The sequence below is a fragment of the Hordeum vulgare genome, chromosome 7H (genome assembly GCF_904849725.1).
Source record: "Hordeum vulgare subsp. vulgare chromosome 7H, MorexV3_pseudomolecules_assembly, whole genome shotgun sequence".
Taxonomy (NCBI): Eukaryota; Viridiplantae; Streptophyta; class Magnoliopsida; order Poales; family Poaceae; genus Hordeum; species Hordeum vulgare.
Window position 1 is genome coordinate 24746614 of NC_058524.1, and position 23505 is coordinate 24770118.

Genomic DNA, 23505 nt, shown 5'->3' on the forward strand with positions numbered 1-23505 from the left:
TGCGCCCAAGGCGAAAGTGCTATTGTGAGCTCGAGCTCAAATGATCTCAGATGAATAGTAAAATTCGAAAAAAATAGTAAAATATTTCAAAAAAATAAAATTTTGTGACAAGAAACATTGATGTTTTTCCTACTACATGCATGCAAAGACTCATAATGGAATCACATTCCTGGAGGTGTAGACAAAAAACAAAGTTGATGCTTCAAAATGCTTCTAAAATCACTATTTTTGAAGCATTGATTTTTTTTATTTTTTTTTTGCCCACCCCTCCAGAAATGTGATTTCATCATGGATTTTTGTACGCATGTAGAAAAAATATCAATGCTTCATTCCCCAAAATTTTAGATTTTTGCGATTTTGTTTTACTATATTTGCCTATTTTACTGTTCATCCGGGAGTATATGAGCTAGCTCATATACTCCATGTCCCGCCCAGGGCTACTTTAGCGGTAGAATTAGAAACGTGGGGTGGCCGATGTGTGCGAGAAAGCTGGATAGTGAGAGGAAGTTACGGGTCAACCATGAATTTCGGTTTCATATCATTAACCGAAGAAACTATCATACCGACCGAATCTGGTTCAGTTAGCAAAACCGGATTTTCTCTGCTGATTGGAAAAACCAAAAAAAATTGGTTTTTTCGATATCGGTTTAGGTCCGGTGTTCGGTTTCACTGTTTTTATGCCCAGGCCTAGCTGCAGGCGTCGGTTTGTAAAATTGCCCATAACCGGCGCCTGTAGCACTATATAGATAGGATTCGCCCATGGTGGTTCCCGTTTGTTTGAGAATTTGTTTCGCCCAGATGGGCTGGGAAATCGGGTCATCCAACCTCGAGTGCGACCGGCCCATCCATCCTTAGTCCAGTAGAAAGCCCGTCACGTCGCCCAAGAGCCCACCCTTATCTGTTTTTTTTCCACAGGGCCCGTATCTGTTTCTGTTCTGTTCCTCCAGCACGAGCAGCCGCCGCCCAGCCTCCTCCGCCGCCGCCGGAGCTACGCGCTCACCCCCCTCCCCCCCAGGTCCTCCACCGTGCGAGCCTGTGCTTTCCCGCACTCTCTTCCGCGCGACCCCGCCTTCTCCTCGCCCGCTCGCCCCCGTTCGTGAAGGCGACGACCGCCAGCAGCGGCCCGATTTGAGGGAGGGAGAGAGGAGGTTCCTCTCAGGTGAGCTTTTCTTTCCCTCTCTCTCAAGCGTGACGCCCCATGCCTCTGGCTACTTCCTCGATTTGGACGATTCTAGGGTTTCATGTGTGCCGCGATCTACTAGGATCTCGGACGATGGAGATTTTTGTATTATTATTATTTAGCAAACAGTGTTGCTAAATCTCATTCAACACTAAAGATTGTAAGCATCCCTAATCTATAGAAGAAAAACATGGCATATAGGTTTTCTGTTTATCTTGCAGCTGTAATTGGCTTTGCAACTTATTATTATTTATCTTCTCCTGTATTCAGGCCAAAATTTGAACCAGCCCGAAAAATCTGGAAAAAAGAAATGCTGCACAAAAGCCTCATCCATCTCCTATGGCAAAATTCTTTTGCTATTTTTTTATAGGGATATTCTGGTCTTTCCACCCTCTCATTTATGTCATCTAGCAAAGAAACATGATCAATTGTAACGCCTGGCATTTTATCAGTTGGCAAGGCGCTAAATGGGATATTTGATCAATTGCAGATAAAGATTGGGCAGTTTGGCCGGGGCAGAGCAAACATGGGGCATTTTATCAATTAGCCCCCGCAACCGCAGCAGCAGTGTCGCCGCTACTCGCACACGGCCGGCGGAGACGAACCCTTGATGGTGCCGGAGGACGGCGCGCAACAGGCAGCGGCCGCTGCCGCCGCGGAGCACCCCGCGGTGTCGGAGGTGGACTCGTTCCGACGCCAGGTCGACGACCTTGCCTCCAAGACCGATGTGGTAACCCCGCCCCCTCCTAGCCCTGATACTAGTTTCCGTCTTGCCTCAGTACTGGTTTCCAAGAAGGGCTCTGCTGCCAGAGCAGCTTTGTTCCTAAGAGTGCGCTATTTTGGTGGATTTTGGCTATTGCATGATTAGGTGTCAGGTCTAGCGGTCTCCTGTTGCGATACCGTGTTCTTTCCCCCAAAGAATCAGGGCAAAGTTGTCTCAGACTGGAACTCGTGGTATGTGTGTTGTAGCTGGAGAGGAGGGTGAACGAGGTGGTAGGGTTCTACGACGGCAAGAAGCATGGCAGCGCAGGGCGCAGGGCCATCGGTAGCAGCAGGTATGCGGCGAATGGTGCAAGGGACAGCAACTGCAAAGGGATGCCCGACCTCATGCGCCAGCTTGCCGGTATCATTCGCCAGGTGATGATCTTTCTTCAGCTGTGGTTTATCCCATGATTCATTGTGTTTGCTGGCTACTCATGATATATTCTTGCATCCTGGAGCATGTTTTAGAAAGTCAGGCTGGTGCCAGGTTTGTAGTTTGCAGGTCAATTTAGAACATTAGAAGGCTTTTCGACCCAATCGATCTATTCGACTAGACTTTTTCCATTGCTTGTATATTGCCTGCACATACTGCTCATGTTCTTTCCAGAAAGATAGATTTATAGTGGAATCAAAATTTCTACTACAAGTTTCAAACAGCTCCCAAATTTATGTATGCTTCCATGAACATGGGTAAAACACACAATCTGGTTCTTTGGGGCTGTGGTCATTTATAGACCATTTTCCACATGTGGTCTTCTGGCGCAGTGAATGAAATAAAATAAGCCTAAAATATATTATCTGCAGCTTTTGCTGAATGCGGTCATCTGAAGTTCTGAACCTAACTTTCTATGGTGTAATACTCAATACAGAGTTTATCGTTCTTTAGGCACCTTCCAAGTTTATATTGAGCTACTGCAGTTAAAAACTCAAATGTGTGATCTCTTTGCCCTATGAAAAGCTTTTTGCTGATCTTTTCTATATTCATTTTCTTCCAGATCACGTCTCATGAATGGTCAGCGCCATTTCTGCAACCGGTAGATGTTGTAGGCCTACAACTTGATGACTATTACAAGGTAATACTGCATATACAGTTTGTCCTGGAATTTGCTAGAGTTCTGTTCCTGAGGAAAAGAATTTTAACCACAAGGGATACACTGGTAACTTAAATGTGAATTAGTTCTGGTAGTACTGTTTATAGTTTGCATGACCTGATCTTGGCAAGCCATCAGGATCTAAAAACACAAACTGACTTTGATTGCATATCATGTTACTCATGATCCACTACAGGTCTTCTTTTTTTCTGGTCTCCATTCTGCTTTCAGATGACATGCTTTTGCACTTTCTGAGAAGATTTTCAATGTCAAGGGAAGAACATAATCCTGTATTTGCTTTGAAATCCAAATACTGTAAAATCCTCCCTTATCTAGTATGGAAGACATGGCTGGGTATCTTATTAGCTGTTAATTGGTTTTGTAACTATTTTTTGCCCTCTTCCATGTACATGAAACTGAAACCCATTGCTTGGAACTCTAAAAATTGTAATCATCCCTAATCTATAGAAGGAAAACATGGCATATTAGGTTTTCTTTTATCTTACAGCTGTAATTTGCTTTGCCACTTATCCATGGAGTATTATTTACCTTCTATAATGCACTTCGTATTGATGGATCTGTTGAGTTGGTAGCTAACATGTTTTTCCATATTTAGTGTATCAATAAGATGGAGTTGCTTTGTTGGTTTCTTTACCTGAAGCTTGTTTGTGGTGACTCGTATCTTTGGTTTCTACATTTTGCAGATTATAACAAAACCTATGGATTTCTCGACCATCCAAAACAAAATGGAAGGGAAGGATGGTACCAAGTATAAAAGTGTTCGAGAAATATATTCTGATGTTCGATTAATTTTTACCAATGCAATGACATACAATGATGAACTCCACGATGTTCACATAATGGCCAAGTTATTACTCGAGAAATTTGAGGAGAAATGGCTCCAGCTTCTCCCTAAAGTCGAGAACGAGGTGGATATTTGTAGTCTCATATGTTACCATTTTTATTTTGATATAGGTATGTGTTATTTAGCATTTGACAACAATAAGTTGGATCCTATTGTTTTAGGAAAGGAAACAACAGATGGAAACAAACGATGCTCCAACCACAGACACTTCTCCGGAAGATGCTATTGCGCAATTGGCAAAAGATACTGATGATGAGGTCGGCCCTCTCATCGACTTCTATTCTTTTTACTGTTGTGTCGGTATTGATTGAAGCACATATACTGACTTTGACTCATGTTTAGAAAAAAATGGCCGCAGACTTTTATTAACATGTTTCTGTTATCATTTCGCTTTTTGTCTATTGATGTATCGATGTGAAAACCTTTCTTGGCCAGCATGAGCATGCTTCTGTATCCTTGTCAAACATATGCCTTGCATATTCACTGCAACCCGTACTGTGTTCCCTTGTTTTGTTATAGATATTCAAGTACCTTTTATTTCTCGTGTTTCAGCTGAATGAGATTAATAAGCAGCTGGAGGAGCTCCGGAACATGGTGGTTCAGAGATGCAAGTACGTCTTATAGACATTAATCTCGTGCCTATAAATTTGCCGAGCCTAAAAACACAGTACATTTACTATTTTTTTCTTGATATTGTAGGAAAATGACAACAGATGAGAAGAGAAAACTCGGTGCCGGCCTTTGCCACCTGACTCCGGAAGATTTTAGCAAGGCGCTAGAGCTGGTCGCACAAGATAATCCTGACTTCCAGACTACAGCAGAAGAACTGGACCTTGACATGGATGCTCAGGTAAAGCTCATCTATTCTAAAACCCTAACCGCACTCCATCTGCCACATTGTTTATACAATGTTAACCATGCTTCCTGCACCGGTGCAGAGCGAGACGACGCTCTGGAGGCTGAAGTTCTTTGTGAGGGAAGCGTTGGAGCGACAGGCCAACCCAGCCGCGGCCCCTGGCAAGACCGACGAAAACGCGAAGAGGAAGCGCGACATCTACAATGCTCTAGCCAAGACCGCTTCAAAACGGATCAGGAGATAGGATGTTTCTGTAGAAGTAGCTGTCATGGGACAATTTTCTCTCTTGTGTGTGTAAGACATGTGTGCCAGCGTATATATGAACATGAATCTGCACTAGGCAGTCACACCTGACCTGGTCTCATGTGTAGCAATGTTATTGTCACCTATGTTAAATATAGAGCAATGTTGATGCAGCTCTAAAAAACCATAATCACAAGAATAATTCCTCGAAAAAAGATATACCATTAAACATGACAAACTGCTGTTTAGCTATTCTTATTGCAGGAAATTAATGGCACTGCAAAAGATGACATCCTAATTCTCTAGAAATTCTGGAGAAAAAAAACAGAGGTGGTTGATTGGTTTCAGATCTCGAGCCTCATGTCTGGTATTTTACTCTGCTTCACTCCATAGGCTAAATTTCCCAACTCATGAGCTTGCTTCAAGGAAAAACTTTTCTTGAGCTGCACAAAACAAAGAAAGATGTATGCTGAGCATTCTTGTCTGTGCCATCAAAGTGGTTCTTTTGTATGGTCACCTACCATGGGTAACTATCAACTATCAGGCCTCAGTTTCCTCTGCACTTGGCAGATTGTGTCCCTGCAAGATACAGAGTTCATCATCATCATCATGCCTGAAATATAACGAAACAACTTTAGTATCTTCATTGCGATGGTAACATACCATACATCGGAGCACGCTGCCGCGTCTCGGAAGCTCAAGGAGAGGGTCATGCCGGACACAGGATCGCTCCAGGAGATGAGCGTCCCTGCGAGAGAGAGAATTACATAATCATGGCGCCACTGAACAGAGGAGAACAAAGAAAATAACAGAGGCACCATTAGAAACAAACTAAATAAAACCTTCATCCTTTGTTGCGACGAATTTCTGCCTGAGACTCGAATGTTGAAGAAAGAAGAGAAAGAAACCGAAAGGGGGGAAAGCAGGGGAAGCAAGAGAGGGCTCCTCACCTCGGTGCCTCCTGTAAATGTCGTCCGGGGTGATGCGATGCAAAAGCATCGCCTCCTTGTCCTCCGCGTCTATGACCGCCAGGACGGCTTCGTGGGCCGATGCCAATCCCTGCGACACACACACACACGCACGGGAACGAAGAAGGCCATGAGCGACAACCTAGATCAGCGAATTCCCAAATGTACCATGAAGGGGCATGCATGATTACCATGTAAAAAAATCTGTTGTGCCACTCCCTCACCCTTCGTCGTCCCCATATATATATATTGGTTGTAATAACATCTTATATTGTGTTGGAAGGAAGGAAGGAAGGAAGGAAGCAGTGCGAACAAACCTCGAGGTAGTCGACGGTGACAAGGCCGGCTCCGTAGTCGTCCCACCCGCCGCCATCGTTCAACCTAAACACCTTGGCGCGCTGCAAAAGGAATCTCCACAAGATTGATTATTGCTCCCATGGTTGGTTCCTCAGTCCATCAATTCATCAGTAGTGCTTAATTCCTCCGGAGCACAGGCAAAATAAAAAGATGTTGATTTTCGAGGAGGAGGGGCCGCCGGCCGGGGAGCTCGCTCGATGGCTTACCGGCATCGGCGGGAGCTGGGGCGGGAAGGCGGCGGTCGCCGGCGCCGGCTCCGGCTCCGCGTTCTTCTTGCCGGGCATCGCGGTGGCCGCCGGCGAGTGGTCAGCGGCGCGCGGATCGCCGAACCCTAGCACACTCTTTCCTGTTTTGACCTGAGTCCTGCTACGCCCGGAGACAGGGAAGGTGAGTGCCAATTTATTGCGCCCGGGCTCCAGGTAGTCCTTTAATTTAATTTGATTTGAAAATTCGGAAAAGATATATACAAAACGTGAAAACTTGTACATGTCCGCGACGGATATATGAAGTTTTCGTTCAGAAACATTATGATTTCTAAGCTACACACACAAAAAAAGAAAATGTTTGCCGAACCCTGGTACACTATTTTTTCTTGTATAATGTATACTGCATTTGGTTCTTTTTTTGTGTGTACACCACATATGAAAATATATTGTTATAAAAATTTTAACTGAGCGTGTCATACATGTATTTTTTATATACACAAATGTTTTGAACTTATTTTGCATCGTAGAGATATAGTACTCCCTTCGTTCCAAAATAAGTGTCTTAAGCTTAGTACAATTTTATACTAGCACTAGTACAAAGTTGAGACAGTTATTTTAAAACGGAAGGAGTATTTTAAATACTGGGCTCTCTGGAGCCCGGACTGCATTGGGCATTTCCAAGGTGATACTCCGGTATTATGTGCGTGTTCGCGTTTATTAGTCGGGGATAGCACAAAACCAAGGATGCCGTTCAAATTTTAATAGCAAAAGTAACCTCGATGGAATAATCAGCAGAAACAAAAATGAGAATTATTATGCACTGTAAAAGATGTTGTAGTGGTGCTATCTACATCTGTAAATAATATGTATTTATTTTTAGAACGGAGGCAAAAGATTTGCCTTTTCAATTAAATAAGGGAGAGGAAAGTTTAGAGTTTTACAACACGCTCACAAATAATATTCATTTCTTATATTACAGACTGCAATAAGATATTCACGGCTGGCTTATTCGATACACAAGAACTTCACACAAAATTTACTACAAGAATTCCATTTAATTCCCACGGCAACCAGCCTGGGGCCTGGGGCCAGCTCACCAGTTCGTTTTGTGAAGAAGAATGCATCTATATATTTTCACAACTCATACTCAACCAAAAGCTACATCGTACAACTTCACCACATGTCCAGCAAGCCCAGAACAAGATACACAGGGAGTACACCAGACGTACGGAGAAAAACTCCAAAACGACAGATGATTGATGCTACCTATAACCGCGGTAATGAATCGCCGTGACCAAGTGAACAATGAATCGCTGCAATCTGGTTCCTGTCAGCAGGCTGCTGAAACATCCCTACGAAGCTTTCCGGCAAAATCATGCAAAACTCTCCCGTTTCTATGTTGGATTACAGTTTGATGAGAACCGGGACCAGAACGAGCTAAATGTCCCGTAGGATGGGCCATCCTTTCTTGGCAATCTCATCAATCTTGGAGCTTATCCTCTTCTGGGTCTTCGGAGGGCAGAGCTCGGCTGCATATGCATTCAGCTTCGCGGCCAGTGTTGATGACAGGAGCTCCTCTTCTGGCAGGTTCCCGATCAGTTGCACCAGGAAAGGCTTGCGCTTCAGCTCGAATTTCTAGCATTGAAACCAATTCATGGAAGAGCACACCATACATAAGAGGATTTATTTTTTCAAGAATGTCATTTGCATCCCAAGTCTTGCACGGAAGTAAAATGACATAGCTACCTGATGCTCTGGTTCAGCTGGATAAAATGCCCCCAGTGGTTGGATCTTTGTGGTAATAACACTGCTGCGATCCTTGACTTGTTCCCTTTCTTTCATAAGAGCAGCCAATCTAGCCTCGAGGGTTCCATTTGTGAAAATGACGGATCTGTGGCCACACAAATGAGTATTTGCTGACAACATGTACCATCATATTGTGCTATACTACTGCTATGCACAGAGGATCTTGTTTGAGCTAGTGAGGCAAGCGTGTTACACAGCCGCGTGACATTGTAATCAAGATCAGTTCCTCTAAGCATGCAACCAAGGGGGAAATGTTGGCAGTATAGTGAGCATGCCATATGCTAAAATACCATGAAAATGTAGCATATGGAAACAGATGATCATCACATCCTCAAAGGAGTCAATTTACTGACAGAAAAGAAGTCAGAAAAAAAAGTCAATCACCTATATTGGTTGCCAACATCCGGTCCTTGTCCGAAGACCTCCCGAGGATCATGGCTTGCCCAGAACACATCCAAAAGCTGCTTGTACTGAATCTGCCGGGGATCATATTCAACCTATAAACGGTTCAAGGGCAAAACAGGAGTCAAAGTCAGTCATGGTAGCTTGGAAATTACTCAATCTCTGATTAGCACCTCACAACTTGTAAATTTTTATAATGGGCAGAAACGCAGGAAGATCACGCGCACAAAGACCAAAACACGCCCAATTTCTTCTAAATAAAACACGCCCAATTGCTTCAAGCACACGCCACATCAAGCAAATCAGGCATGTTAAGTAGGTCCAAAGCATTCAATCCATGTACTAGGTCATAAAACATTCCTTCATCCAATCACTGCTAGTTTTACTTGCACACATAAAAAATGTTTTGGTTTAATAACCAAGTACAGAGAACAGGCTATATCACTAGCAATGGCAGCGACGAAACGAACATTATCAAGGAGCTGGCAGAAGGGAGGGGGGCCGGGAGGAGAGCTCTGCCGGTAACTACCTTGACGCACTCGGCGTGGTCGGCGAGGTTGCGGTACTCGGGGTTGGGCTTGGAGCCGCCGGCGTAGCCGACGGAGGTGCGGAGCACGCCGTGGAGGCACCCGAACGCCGCCTCGGACCGCCAGAAGCTGCCCAGCGCGAACACCGCGGTGGCCGACGCGCCCCCGCCGGCGCGGACGGTGAGGCCCGTGCCCCCGGCCCGGACCGCGAGCCGCGCGCCCGAGGCCGCCGCCACGAGGGTCGCGAGCGCGCACAGGAAGGCGGCCGCGGCGGAGGAGGACGCGCGGGCCATTCGCGTCGGCGTGGGAAAGGATGGGTGGGGGGGGGGGGGCGCGGCGGAGATCGGGATCGGAGTGGGGGGCGCGCCGCGAGCGACCTACCGTCGGTGGGTGGGGGTGGGTTGGTCCGGACGAGAAATTCGGAGCGGGGCGATGGACGACGAGGAGTGTGGGCTGTGGGGGTTGGTCGCTTCGTCCAGCTGGGCTGCACTACGGCCCGTGTAAGTGGGCCTTACGGTTAGCTTCAGGACCTGATTTTGGGCCTCGGAATGTACAAAAAGACTGGTTATATCGCAACAATGAGAGTTCATTCTGCTCATAAAAAAAATCCAGAGTTCATTCTGATTCTCTCCAAAAAGAAAAAGAAAAAACTCATCAGAGTCCATCCTCGGTTTCTCAAAAAAAAAAAAACAGAGTTAGTTCTCAAAAAGAAAAGGAGGGCTCATTCTTAGCAACAACTCGTTGATTTCCCACCGGAGATGCTTATAACTTTATTCCAACATTTTGTTTCTCAAAAGAAAAACCCATCCCAACAGGTTTGCATCTACGTGCCGAAAATCTCGGGCATATCTCGTGCAACCAAATCAGCATAGCTGTTTTGCCCAGAGCGCTTCCCTCGGATTCTTTCATATGATTATGGCAGCTATTACAACGGACTTGCTTCTCGAAAATCTCTAATACAGTTTACAATGCACGATGCATCGCCTCAGTTATGTGTACAGAAAATTTTGGGGCAACGTCCGAGTGTTCTAGACAGTATACACTGCCCATTGCTAATTCCTCCCATTCCAACACAAGAAGAGACACCTTCTGAGCCACTGCTCCAGTCCACAAGGAATTTCATTTGTGCATGCTCCTACATGGCAGAGCTCAGAAGGGTTGCCTTTTGGGGGCGTGATCGAAAATCCTTGCCTGCAAATGTAACAAATAGCAAGATGAGTCACAGACAATGTTCAACAATCCAAGACGGAAATTTACTCACGGAGTTGCATGAACACTGCAGTAAATTGGAGTCCATTGATCCCATACGCCCCTACCTGAAGAAGGGCAACTCTGTTTGCTTAAACGATGGTTGAACAATTCTAAGTTCTCCGCTACTTCTATATACTCTTGACCTGAAGTTAATGAACGAAAGCCTAGAGAAATATCTTCCACGCTATAACTTGATTACCATGGAGTTACAAAGCATGCAATGATGCAAATGTATAGGAGGTCGAGATATGTGTCATCCTTTTTCTTGTATAGCGACAATTGATATTTTACTACAATTACCTCATTTACATAACTGAAAAGGTACAGAACATATGAAAAAATCCTAGTATTTCATCAAGCAATAAACAAAGGAACCAACACATACAGAGAAGTAGACTTCAAACAGGAAAAGAACATACCTTGGAATAGCGCCCTCTAACATGGCAAAGCCGTGGCCACTGAACCAAAGAAATAAGATTCAAGCACCAGAGATAAAGGTCAAGACTTCTGCAAGGTCCTTGACTATCACCCTGCTTCAAGAAGATATTGGCATTTTACAGAACTCTGAACAGACAAGAGACCAGGTGTTTGCTAGTTATAGTGCTCCGAAGATGGGGGCCAACTTAGCCTGGGGTACTCATATCTAACACTAACACCATAGGTCCGAACTCTAAAATGTAGGCCAATCGTCAGATATAATGGTGCAAAATGCTTCCCTCTGACAAAATCCTGGAACTTTACTTTCGTATATTTCAAATTATACTTGAAGATCCACTAGATCTTCATCTATAAGCTGCATGTGGTCCCTGGGATCACTGCCAGCCATCCTCATCATGTGATGAATATCTTGCAGCAGACTATAAATCAACTCAGACTCACTGTGGGACTTGTCACGTGCTACAAATACATGTACCTTATTTGCCAGCTCAATCCAACTACATCCTGGCTGTTTCTTTAGTCCTCTATCATTCATCTCAGACCGAATCTTTGCTGCTTCTTTCCACTTACCAGCAGAAGCATAAATATTAGACAAGAGAGTGTAAGTTCCGGCATTATCAGGTTCTGCTTCTAAGAGATTTCTTGCTGCCAAATCGCCGATGCTTTCATTTCCATGTGCGTTACACCCACCTAGAAGGGCACTCCATACAGTACTTGATGTAGGCTTAAGTTTAAGACCGTTGATTAATCTTTTGGCATCATCAAGTCTTCCGGCTCGGCTACAGAGATCAATCAAGCAACTGTAATGCTCATCCCGCACTGCAATGGACTTATCCTTTGCCATGTATTCAAATATCCTAAGCCCTTCGTCAACCAAACCAGAGTGGCTACATGCAGACAGCAATCCCACATACGTGACATCATTAGGCTTATATCTATTTTCCTGCATCTTTTCATACAAAGCTATAGCTTCTACACCAGCCCCATGATGTGCATATGCTGCAATCATCCCATTCCAAGATATTACGTCCTTCTCCCCCGAGAGATCAAACACCTTCCTTGCCAATCTAATTTCGCCACATTTGGCATATAACTTCATGAGGCTGGACTCGATAAAATTATCAAACTGGAATGGTGTTTTGCATATCATCTGATGCACCTGCTGCCCTTCACTGAGTCCCGCAAGATTGCTGCACGCATCAACCGCGCCCAAAAATGTCACCTGATTCGGTCTGATCCCGTCAACGAGCATACCGTTAAATACCTGCAGTGCCATTTCGCTCTCATTACCTTGCAAGCAACCATTCATCATAGTAGTCCAGCTGACTACATTCCGCTTAGGCATCTCGTCAAAGAGTTCTTGTGCCTTCTTCAGATCTTTGTTCTGGATAAAACCGGTGATCATGATGTTCCAAGAAGCGACGTCCCTCTCGGGCATATTCATGAACAAATCAAGAGCTTCGTCGATCCTGAGGTTCCGGGCGTACCCGGAGATCATGGCATTCCAGGAAACGACATTCCTCTCCGGCATGCCATCGAACAGCGCTCGAGCCTCGTCCGCGCTTCCGCTCCGTGCGAGGCCGGAGATCATCGTCGTCCACGACATCACATTCCTCTCGGGCATTCTCTCAAACAGCCTCCGTGCCTCGTCCATGGTTCCAGACCGCACCAGCGCGGCCAGAAGGATGTTCCAGGAGCCGGCGTCCCTCACGGGCATACCATCGAACAGCGCGCACGCGGCCCCCATGCGGCCGGCCGAGGCGTAGGCCTCCAGCATCGTGTTCCACGACACGACGTTCCTCTCGGGCATCCGGTCGAACAGCGCCCTGGCCTCGTCGACGCGGCGCGCCCGCGCGTACCCGGAGAGGAGCGCGGTCCAGGTGACCACGTTCCGGCGCGCGTCGGGGCGGTGCAACAGCGCGCTGGCCTCGTGGAGCTGGCCCTGGCGCGCGTACGCCGCGACCATCGCCGTCCAGGACACCACGTCCCGGTCCGGCGTCCGGTCGAACAGCCTGCGGGCGTCGGGGACGCGCCCCGCGGCGGCCAGCTCGGCGATGCGGCGGTTCGGATCCTGGACATGGCTGAACGCGTCGGTGGCGGAGACGGCGGCCGCGCCGTGGTAGGAGAAGGTGTAAGCGAGGCGGAGCCGCGGTGAGCGGAGGCGGCGCAGCGCGGCGCCGGCTGCTGCCATGCTTGGAAGAAGCAGCGACCTCTGAACCCCGATTTAGAGGGGATGCTACCGCCACGTCGGAGTGTCGGACAACCAGCGTGGAACCTCTGGCCCACGTGTGAGACGACAGGTGGGTCCTATCTGTCAGTCCGTTATGAAGCAAGGCTGATCTGAAAATCCAGTCCGTGAATTGAACGGTCTATGTTTAGAATGCGCTTGGCTGTAGAACTAAGTACTCCATCCATTTTGGCTCAATTAAATGGTAGAAGGTGTTTAACCAGTGACACTTCAAATCATGTACTCCCTCCACTTGAAATACTTGACGCTCAAACGTTGTATAAGTAATTTCAGATGGAGAAAGTATAAAATATATACGGTGAGGTAAATTTCCATCCCTGTCGATTTGTATGCTAGGTGACTTACAAAAATACCCATGTCTATCGACATGAAGGACATGAGGAAGACCAATAGCAATGATGGATTTAGGCCCCATGCAGCCCAGGCAGTGGCATGGACGTCCCAATTGGTTTGTCACTGGGGTCTGGCGCAGTTCGCCTGGGGCGCGGCAGGGACGGAGCTCCCTTGTAGGCAATGGGGTCAATTGACCTCAGTAAAATTAGCAATTCCTTCAATAATTTAGCATTAATCATTACTCATTTATGAAGGATGACCCTATTATCATAGACATGACCCCATAAACTTTTTTCAAACTTCATCACTAGGGCGCGGTCTATTCATGTATCCGCCACTGACAAAGAAGATACTATAAGTTTTAGATTGCTCAATGAGATACATAGAACACATCAATATACACATTCTTACGATTATTTATTTATGTATGAGTCCATACCGTCCCTCTTCAACACATAGAAATTGTTCACGTAAGTCTAGCAGAGTCACATTGAAAGCAACACTCTAATCACACAACAATAATCAAGGCTTGCCTGGAACGTTGTGTGATTGTAGGTCCGCTACTGATAACTAGGTTGCATGGTGAAGTGATCCAGTTCGTCCCCGTCATCCACTGTCAGCTCCAAGCCCCAACCCCTCGGAACGATGAAGATCTTGATCACATGTTTTCTATTTTTACATGTGATACTTGGAGATGGTCCTTTAGGGGTTGTACTTTCATTTTTGAGTGCACAATGGGTGTGGGATGATGTAATACGTTGGTTGTTGTGTGCGAACTGGATGATGTAACCTGTTTGGTTTATTGTTGTAATGGAGTTAGGGTTGGAGCCATTTTCCTCTAAAACACAAGAAGTTTCGTAGTGTCGATTCTTGGCAAGTACAATTAGATCTTGCCTCTACCTCTAAGCACATAAAATGGAATTCTCACACTGGTCATTGGCTATATGTATTGTTTCCCCTTCCATTAGGACCCATAGCAGTCTGGATTCTAAGCATTATGCTTGCGTTTGTTGCCAACAATGGCGAAAGTCGCAAAAAGAGCAACAGGGAGAGAGCGTCATCGAGGGAGAAGAGCCCAGGCAAGTGGAGCAAAGAAGTAGTTTTCCTTTTTCCTATTTGTTTGGAATCAAACTAGGAGTAACTTGTTAGTTCGACCTCAAAACCTTTTCCTCTTTGAGACGATCTCTCCAATGTACGAAACCATGGAAATCAACTCCAAAATTCTTCCTAATCACTCTCAGACAACACCAGGGATGATATAAATGATCCATGAGCTATTCATCAAAGTGAAAAAGATGATTAACCCACTAACGTTCCATTCATGCAGGACCGAAGCACAATTTAAACTATCCACTCCATTTGTTTTTATGAGACTTTTCAGACAGCTTGCTTTATATTGATTTAGGCAGTGTCTGAATGTCTAAAATGTCTTATAAAAATGAACAGATGGAGTAGAACCGGACCTACAGACACTATGGCAATAAGAGCACCTCCACCCCCCCCCCAACAACTCCCACATGCCTTTTTTACCGTCGGTGGAAAAACAAACGTCCAATTGCGCCCCCAGGAGCCAAAAAATCACTGGGTTGGCCTGAAATTGGCGTCGGTAGATCCAGACCGAACCCAGCATGGGGGCGGCCGGGGGCACCACGGGAAAGGAAATTAGCGCGAAAACAAACCGCGCCATATTCCCCTCTCGTGGCCCCACTAAGACAGAGACTGTGTTATGTTGTCCTTTGTCGTCCTCCTTGCCTCGCTTCGGCTCCGGTGCGATTCAATGTTGTTGCCGGTTTCAGCCTTCCATTGATGGCGAGCCACCGTCGTCCCTGCCCTTTCCTACCGCGCATCCCCGCACACCCTCTCTTTCCCTCCACGCGTCTACACCGCTCTCGCCCTCTCGCCGTTATAAAAGCCGGCCTTCGCTGCCGCTCGCAGCACACCGCCATCTCTTTGCCTACGCTCCAGCGCCAACCATCTCCTTCTCGCTTAAAAACCCAAGGGAAACGCCATGGCGGACAGGTTTCCCAGTGACAGGGCGGCGGTCAACGGCTTCGGACGCTGCTGGTTGCACGAATGAGAGGATCGCGTGCTGCAGGAGGCGAACTACCCGTTGTTGCTCGACATGCGCGTATCAAGTGCATGTGATAGCCTGGCTTATTAGGGATGATAGACTACTCTCATATAAATAAGGAATTCCTTCTTTTCCGGGAGCCCATTCGAACAGAACTCCCGGGTTAAGCGTGCTCAGCTTGGAGTAGTTCTAAGATGGGTGACCGATCGGGAAGTTGATCCCGGGTGTGCATGAGTGAGGACAAAGTGCACAGAAAAGACTAGTATTGATATGTGAGGCGAGTCTAGATCCTGCCAGGAGTAACGACAGCCGGCGGGTGTGTCCGGGGCGTTACAAGTTTGGTATCAGAGCCGACCCTCGCGGTTACACGGATGTCTGCGGACAGGTGTGCGGTCATGTTGTTCATGACGTTTGTGACCCGTTGTGGCACATGACATGGTACATGTGAGTGGTGATGTATGTGATAGCCTGGCTTATTAGGGATGATAGACTACTCTCATATAAATAAGGAATTCCTTCTTTTCCGGGAGCCCATTCGAACAGAACTCCCAGGTTAAGCGTGCTCAGCTTGGAGTAGTTATAGGATGGATGACTGACTGGGGAGTCGATCCCGGGTGCGCATGAGTGAGGACAAAGTACGCAGAAAAGACTAGTATTGATATGTGAGGCCAGTCTAGATCCTGCCAGGAGTAACGACCGCCGGCGGGTGTGTCCGGGGCGTTACAGCGCATGGCGAATGAGCGTCGGAGGCGTCCTCGTGCCTCCGCCGCCCTGGTACGTCTCCAACGTGTCTACTTTTCCAAACACTTCTGCTCTATTTGCATGATTTGAATGGAACTAACCTGGACTAACGTTGTTTTCAGCAGAACTACCTTGGTGTTGCTTTTGTAAAGAAATAAAAGTTCTCGGAATCGGATGAAAATTTCCGTGAATTAATTTTGGGATTTATAAGGATTCATGGAGCGAAGGCCTGTCGGAAGGGAAGTGCCATGGGGCCACAAGCCATCATGGCTCCCCCAGGCCGCGTCGTGATGGCTTGTGGGGCCCTCGAAGCTCCTTCGACCCTAATTCGAGTCCTACAAAATCATATTATGTGAGAAAAAATCAAAGAGAAGTTTTCATCGCGTTTTACAAGAGGGAGCCGCCACCTCCCGTTCTTCCTTCCTCCGGAGGGCTGATCTGGAGTCCGTTTGGGGCTCCGGAGAGAAGGATTCGTCGTCGTCATCACCAACCCTTCTCCATCAACATCACCATGATGCTCACCACTGGAAGTGAGTAATTCCTTTGTTGGATTGCTGGACAACGCGTGGAATTGAATGAGATTGATCATGTAATCGAGTTAAGTTTGATAGGTTTTGATCCCTAGTATCCACTATGTTTTGATATTGATGTTACTACGACTTTTGCTATGCTTAATGCTCGTCACCACGACCTGAGTGCCATGATTTTAAGTCTGAACCTATTATGTTTTCATGAATATAAGAGTGATTTGGATCCTATCTTGCAAGTTATAGTTACCTATTACGTGCGTTGATCCTCATACCCCAAGGTGACAATAAATTAAGATTTTTTCCGGTGATTGACGTAGTTCGAGGAGTGAATGTATTCACTTTTGATTTACCCACTGTTTTGAATCGACTTGTTACACCACCACCTGTTGCTCGGCCTGATATGCCACATGAATTTGATGATGCTATTTCTGAAACTAATGATGATACTATTGCTACACGTAATGAAACTGAAATTGTGCCACCAGGAGTTTTACTTGATGCTCATATTGTTAGAGCTAGTGAACTTGAAAATGCTGAAATCGATGAACCGCATCCCTCGGAAAGTGGAGAGGCACTTGCTATAGTTTTTAGCAGCTCAATTTTTGTGGTCCCCTACATTCCTTTGTTTCATTGACAAGTGAACCCCATCACCCCCTAGATTCCTGCCGTCCTGGGCCCGACACAGGTGCCCCACGTGTCATTGAGAGGCTTGTTAAATTGTGTAGCAATGCCGTTGGAGCAAAAAAACTGTTGGGTTGCTAATTCTTCCTTTTTCTCTTGCTATATACCCATTTTTTATCAGGTCAGAGTCGCAATGCTGTCGGAGATGCTCCTAGCGGCCAAAAGGCTGAAGATGCTCTAGTACACAACCTAGTGAAAGCCAAAGATATCAAAACAGTCACATGTGTGAGATCCTCACGTTTCTTTTGTTTGACGGGTGGATCCTCACACGTCTAGCACAAGGGAGCACACCATCAATCAACCACACCCAAAAGTACCAAAATCACCCACAGCATCTCCGGATCCAGGCCGTCCACCACCACAACCGACGGCCAGGATCATCTCATCCCGACCCATCACGCCCCCCCCCACCCCCCACCCCCCACCCCTACCCCACCCCTACCCCGAGGTTTCCTTTGGAGGCTATCATCCGGAAGAGTCGCCGCGTGGGAAGCCCGACCCAAAACCTCCCCCCAAGGGTGAAAGAAACCAGAGAGCGACCGAGGCGGAGGAGAGTGAGCAGCGGTCCCACGCGCCAGCCAGCAGCGGACCCCATGGCCGCCGGCGACGGCGACGGCGCCGACCCGATGGAGCTCGTGCGGGGGCAGTACGACGCCGACGAGCTCGCCATCGCCGGGGAGTTCCTCACCACCTGGCTCCCCTTCCTCTCCGCCGGCCTCTGCCCCTCCTGCGTCGGCTCCCTCCGCGGCCGCGTCGCCTCCCTCCTCCCGCCCCCGCCGACGCCAGGTAATGACGATGCCCGCCGCGCCGCGCCTGGGGGGAAGGAGTGGAAAAGGAAAGGGACTTTCTTGCTAGGGTTCTTGCTTGGCCGGGCTCTCGCTTCTCACGTCTCCCACCTAACCTTTTCTTGCAGCGGAGGAGCCGGCGCCGCCGCCGACGGCCGATAGGGTCGTTGCCACGGGGTGGGACTCGGATCCGGCCGCCCCGCGGCATCTCCCGTTCGAGCCCAGCGGGTGGGACTCGGATCCGCCCCCGCCGCCGCAGCAGGCCGAGGCGGAGAAGCCCCGGATGTCGTGGGCGGACATGGCGCAGGAGGACGAGCTCGCCGCCGCCGCGGCCGCCGCCGACGACGGGGAGGAGGGGGAGGAGGAGGAGGAGGCCGGCGGGGCGGGGAGGCCGAGGGCGAGCCTGACGAGGGAGCAGCGGGAGCTGCATCGGTTCCGGAACGTGCTGCGGAAGGACGACTTCATATGCCTCGAGAGGGTCAAGGGCAGCCTCGTCAACATCCTCGCCGGCCTGGAGCTCCACGCCGGCGTCTTCAGCACCGCCGAGCAGAAGCGCATCGTGGACTGCGTCTACGGCCTGCAGGAGATGGGCAAGCGCGGGGAGCTTGGAGGTGAGCCTTGCACATTGGTTTTCATCGATTACAGTATGCCTGTTGTTTAGAATCCAGACAAAATGTTTGCTTCTAAGTTCCATGGGTGGGTCTGTATTAGTTCATGAGGATGCAAGTTTGTGCCAGGTCTTGTAGCTGTATTGGATATAATGTTGTTTCAAGTTCAGTTACATGACTGCTACTAAGGCCGTAGTGCCCGGGGTATGTACTATGCTCTATGTAGGCGTATGCTTCGGTTAAGTGGAGTATGGTCTATGCGACTTATTCCGATTTTAGGTCAGCATAGCCATAGGAAGGTCTCTGTATGGATACAGTAGCACTGCTCTGTAGATTTTTTTTTCTTTGTCTCTCCGTCTTTTGTTTTTTGTGGGAGCTCTTAATTTCTCCATCAAAGGAGTGACTAGAACATCTATTTTGGGAGCTATGACTTTCAGATTTACGTTTGTTCTGTTAACTGTATGGGATCTTGACCCGAAGATTCATAGATTTGCATTTGTTATGTTAACTGTATGGGATCTTGACCTAAAGTTGGAAACTTTTCTTAGTCATATGTTAGATTACCGGATCTATCAAAACTATAGCAGATTCAGCTTTGCTTGACTGTAATCAATCAAACTTGATGAGGAAGATAAATTGGTATTTGGTAATTTTTGCCTCTGCTTTCATGGTAGGAGCCATTCATAGACTAAAATACCATATGATGCCAACTCTAGATAACTGAAAGTATCTTAAAATGGAGAAATCTAGTGGACGGTAATGTACATAAAAAATCCCCATCTTTTGGCACCTATCTATTTAATTTGCTCACATACTTCTGATATTGTGACGCCTCCGTTCACATAAATCTTAGGGTCTCTGTTTCTGTATCTTTTCTGATATTTAAATCCATTTCTCTTTTGTTCTGAACATTAGTTATTTTCTTTTTTAGAATGGGCTGTTCTCACAGTTGCTTTGCTGTATCACATACTACTAGCATGACCTGTTCCTTAAAGCATACATGTCCTCTTTGGCACCTATGATCATTGGGTGTGCTAGAATTTCCTATAGCCTGGTGCACCAGTACACGTCACGGGCCGAAGGTGCTAGTACACCTAATATGCCCTCACTTCCATTGTAGCCCACGTGCACATCCCCTGGCATGAACCTTGTAACATATAACATGTAACCAGAAACTGGCAGGAATGTAATGAATGCAACTTTTCCTGATTCATCTTACATCTATTCCATTTTCTTCTTATTATTACCAGTGATATCTTATTTGAGATTATCCAATTTCATTATGTAGTTTCCACTTTATTTAAAGAAAGAAAATTCTATGATAATGATAATAATTAATTGCCAAACCATTGTTCAGGATATCGTTAACTGGTACCATATCGGTCAGGGGCTGAGCGAATCGGCCATTTAACTGAATATATCGGTAACCCATTTATCGGTCAGGGGGAACTGGGGCCATATCTACAAATACTTAGGCTACATGGCCACATGCATTGTACTTTGAATATCTAAATATGCAATCCTAGGCTGCTGCTCAGGGAAGGGATGGGTCTGGTGGCTGCAGCTTGTTGAGGGGCAGAGAGCCTGCTGCTGCTCGGGTAGGGGACAGAGCCAGATGCTGCTGAGGGAGGGTCAGGGCTGGCGGGGGCTGCTCGTGGAGGGGACACCGCCGGCAGAGGCTGCTTGGGGAGGGGGGCGGCTTCTCCTCCAGGAGCGGGAACAGCAATAGATCGAGAGGGAGGGAGGACCGGAGGAGTGACGTAAACCTAATGCTGTGGCGGCTGTGAAAACGGAAAAGTAGGGAAGGAAAGGGGCAGATTTGGACCAAAAAATACCGCCCAGTTAATTGGCCCAGCCGATAATTCGTCCTGACAACCGATAAATAGGCTTGTCAGACCGATTAACTGGGTCTGCCAGTTAATGGAACGAATAGGTCTTTCTCGTATCAGTGGGGGTCCGAATAGAAGTTAACTGCTCATATTGTCAATTAATCCGCTGATATTTGTAACAATGTGCCTAACTATTAAAGTGATTTTTCAAAACATGTTGCTTTTGTATTTCTAACTCAATGCTAATAATACTTGTTTCTTCATTTATGTTTCAATTGTTAGTAACATATAAATGTTCTCGAACTGTTAAGTCTTAACTGCATACCCCCCAACAGTTTTTTCTTTACTTTCTGTGGCTGAACCTTGCAACAAATATTTCCCCCTTGTCAGATCGTACATATACAGAACCTGAGAAATGGATGCGTGGTAAAGGGCGTGTAACAATTCAATTTGGATGCTGTTATAACTATGCTACGGTACTTACCTTATTCTTAGTTCCATCTTCTTTGTAAGCTACATTTCAACATTAGTGAAGCCTATCCGTATATGTATCTCAAGGTGAAATTTCTAATGGCAGGACAGGAAAGGAAATCCACCAGGCATCATTCGAACTTTTGTTTCTGATCCGATCCCTGAACTATTTAAGGTCATGATTAAGAGATTGGTAAGGTGGCGTATTCTGCCAACGGATTGTGTGCCAGACAGTTGCATTGTCAACATGTATGACCCTGGAGATTGCATCCCACCACATATAGACAGCCATGATTTTGTTCGACCATTTTGTACTGTTTCATTCCTCAGTGAATGCAACATACTTTTTGGGTCTAGTCTGAAAATCGCTGGTCCTGGAGAATTTACGGGCTCATTTGCAATACCTCTGCCCGTTGGGTATGTTCGTTATCTTCTCTCGATTATCCTCTATGCTTATGAATATCATGCACAATTCACACTTCTTTTTGCATGTAGTATTGACACTTGAGTATGTAGCATATGTATAGGTCTGAATTATTCTATTCCTGGAGATTTCAGAATTTGATTGCATATGAATTCAAAGACTCTGTCTGATTCATTTGCTTACTGCATGACATCTTGTTTTAGTTGCACACTTGCACGTGACTGTATATGCATGGATAGTTTTGAATTTATTCTATTTTTTGACATCCCAAAGTTCTGATCTCATATGAATACCAAGATCATGCAAAGGCTGTTCGATACATGTAAATGATATTGCTCGGTGCATAGTACATTGATGTGCTAAACTTGTTAGCTTTGACCTGAAGTTGTTTTCTCAAGTTTGTGCCAAGATAAGCTATTTTCTAATGATTATGAGCCATTTTCTAGTGATTTTCTTTTTTTATTGTTACACTGTCTTCGTTTCCTTACCTGAGTGCCATGAATTGTATGTGATGTGTGCAGTGATCTCTGTACTTTTATTCTGGAATACTTTGCTTCCTTTGCTGAACACTAAATGTGAACATTCGCAGGTCTGTGCTCGTCATAAATGGTAATGGTGCTGATGTTGCAAAGCATTGTGTTCCAGCGGTACCATCCAAAAGGTTATATTTGTATGTTGCTTTATTTTTCTGAACTTGATTTGTTCACCTCTGACATTATGCTGGAACTCTGATTGATATACAGGATATCCATTACCTTCAGAAAAATGGATCCTGCAAAGCGTCCATTCAGTTTCAAGGATGATCCTGAACTGCTGAACATTACTCCTCTCGAAGCACCAGCTGCACCCGAAACCAGCAGATCCTCAGATGAAGGCAAGGGGAAGCAGCTTGATGTACAAACTCGGGATCCGGGCAGCAGATCATCCAGAAGCAGGAAATCCAAAGGAAGAACGACACCTGCTGGAAAGACTGGATGGGGCGGCATTCTTGGAGACCAACCTCCACAGCACCCACAGAGCCCTGCCTCCAGTGTGAGCTCTGACAGAGAGAGGGACTCCATTGGGAGGTCGAGAGAGCCAAGATATCCACCAAGTTCTGACAGAGAAAGGGACTCCACTGAGAGGTTGAGGGAGCCAAGATATCCGCGTGACGCGCCATCCCATGGGGAGGACCTCAGAGACCGGCTGAACAGGCTGCCTCATGAGAGGACGTCTGGCAGCGGCGTGTTATTCGTCAACAATGGTGCGGACTCTCAGGCCAGGGGGCAACGGATGGAGCACAGGCAGCTACAGATGATCAATCGCACCATCAACGATGACATGGACTCCCTCTCCTTCGGGAGCCATGAGCCCTCCGACCAGCCCCGCGTGAGCGTGCGGACCATACACAACAGACCAAGGACTAGAATAAATCTGGGTTGGTAGCCAGCCATACCACGTGTGACTGGTCGTGTCTGTACTCAAAATCTTCGGAGGCAATGTCGGAAAAGTTTACCGATACCTGGAAACTGGAAAGGGGAAGTTGTGATGTACATTTCAGGAATTGAATTCACTGATAGATACTACTGTAGTCAGGAGCCTATTGTGTAGATAATCAGAGCTGTTATTTTTCCTGGAATGCTGTAATTGTGTCTTGGTGTGGATGATGCGTTGCTTTGGTGGGATTATTGATGACTGAATAATATTGGCTGGGTGTAGGGCAGGAGTTTTTCCTGGAATTAACATGCTGTGATTGTGTCTCGAGTAACATTTTCCTCTTTATATTTGGAAAGAGAGAGCAGTAACATTATGCTCGTTGTGAATTTCATTATTCCACTGCTTTGGTTTGCAGC

The 23505-nt window shown here is 46.7% G+C and overlaps 5 protein-coding genes across 5 annotated transcripts; 2 read left to right on the forward strand and 3 right to left on the reverse strand.

The window, feature by feature from the left end:
* Nucleotides 1-916: 916 nt before the first annotated feature.
* On the forward strand, nt 917-5278 carry LOC123409378 (transcription factor GTE1-like). The gene is made up of 9 exons (XM_045102301.1): nt 917-1159; nt 1671-1910; nt 2150-2317; nt 2938-3015; nt 3738-3962; nt 4060-4155; nt 4451-4509; nt 4598-4748; nt 4837-5278. The coding sequence occupies exons 2-9, from the start codon at nt 1791-1793 to the stop codon at nt 4996-4998; spliced, it is 1059 nt and encodes a 352-aa protein (XP_044958236.1). The 5' UTR covers nt 917-1159; nt 1671-1790; the 3' UTR covers nt 4999-5278.
* LOC123409380 (suppressor of Mek1-like) lies at nt 5200-6825 on the reverse strand. The gene is made up of 6 exons (XM_045102302.1): nt 6529-6825; nt 6283-6363; nt 5948-6056; nt 5661-5745; nt 5519-5576; nt 5200-5440 (listed from the first exon to the last, which is right to left on the reverse strand). The coding sequence occupies exons 1-5, from the start codon at nt 6808-6810 to the stop codon at nt 5531-5533; spliced, it is 603 nt and encodes a 200-aa protein (XP_044958237.1). The 5' UTR covers nt 6811-6825; the 3' UTR covers nt 5200-5440; nt 5519-5530.
* Nucleotides 6826-7563: 738 nt separating this feature from the next.
* Nucleotides 7564-9668, reverse strand: LOC123411016 (peptide methionine sulfoxide reductase A5). The gene is made up of 4 exons (XM_045103930.1): nt 9266-9668; nt 8719-8831; nt 8275-8419; nt 7564-8163 (listed from the first exon to the last, which is right to left on the reverse strand). The coding sequence occupies exons 1-4, from the start codon at nt 9554-9556 to the stop codon at nt 7966-7968; spliced, it is 747 nt and encodes a 248-aa protein (XP_044959865.1). The 5' UTR covers nt 9557-9668; the 3' UTR covers nt 7564-7965.
* Nucleotides 9669-9990: 322 nt separating this feature from the next.
* LOC123411013 (pentatricopeptide repeat-containing protein At2g35030, mitochondrial) lies at nt 9991-13158 on the reverse strand. Its single transcript, XM_045103928.1, has 2 exons — nt 10934-13158; nt 9991-10454 (listed from the first exon to the last, which is right to left on the reverse strand). Exon 1 carries the CDS (start codon nt 13141-13143, stop codon nt 11272-11274), a length of 1872 nt encoding a protein of 623 aa, XP_044959863.1. The 5' UTR covers nt 13144-13158; the 3' UTR covers nt 9991-10454; nt 10934-11271.
* A 4887-nt stretch (nt 13159-18045) lies between these two features.
* Nucleotides 18046-23395, forward strand: LOC123411015 (RNA demethylase ALKBH9B-like). Its single transcript, XM_045103929.1, has 6 exons — nt 18046-18342; nt 18470-18952; nt 21169-21254; nt 21356-21666; nt 22263-22334; nt 22417-23395. The coding sequence occupies exons 1-6, from the start codon at nt 18150-18152 to the stop codon at nt 23096-23098; spliced, it is 1827 nt and encodes a 608-aa protein (XP_044959864.1). The 5' UTR covers nt 18046-18149; the 3' UTR covers nt 23099-23395.
* The last annotated feature ends 110 nt before the right edge of the window (nt 23396-23505 follow it).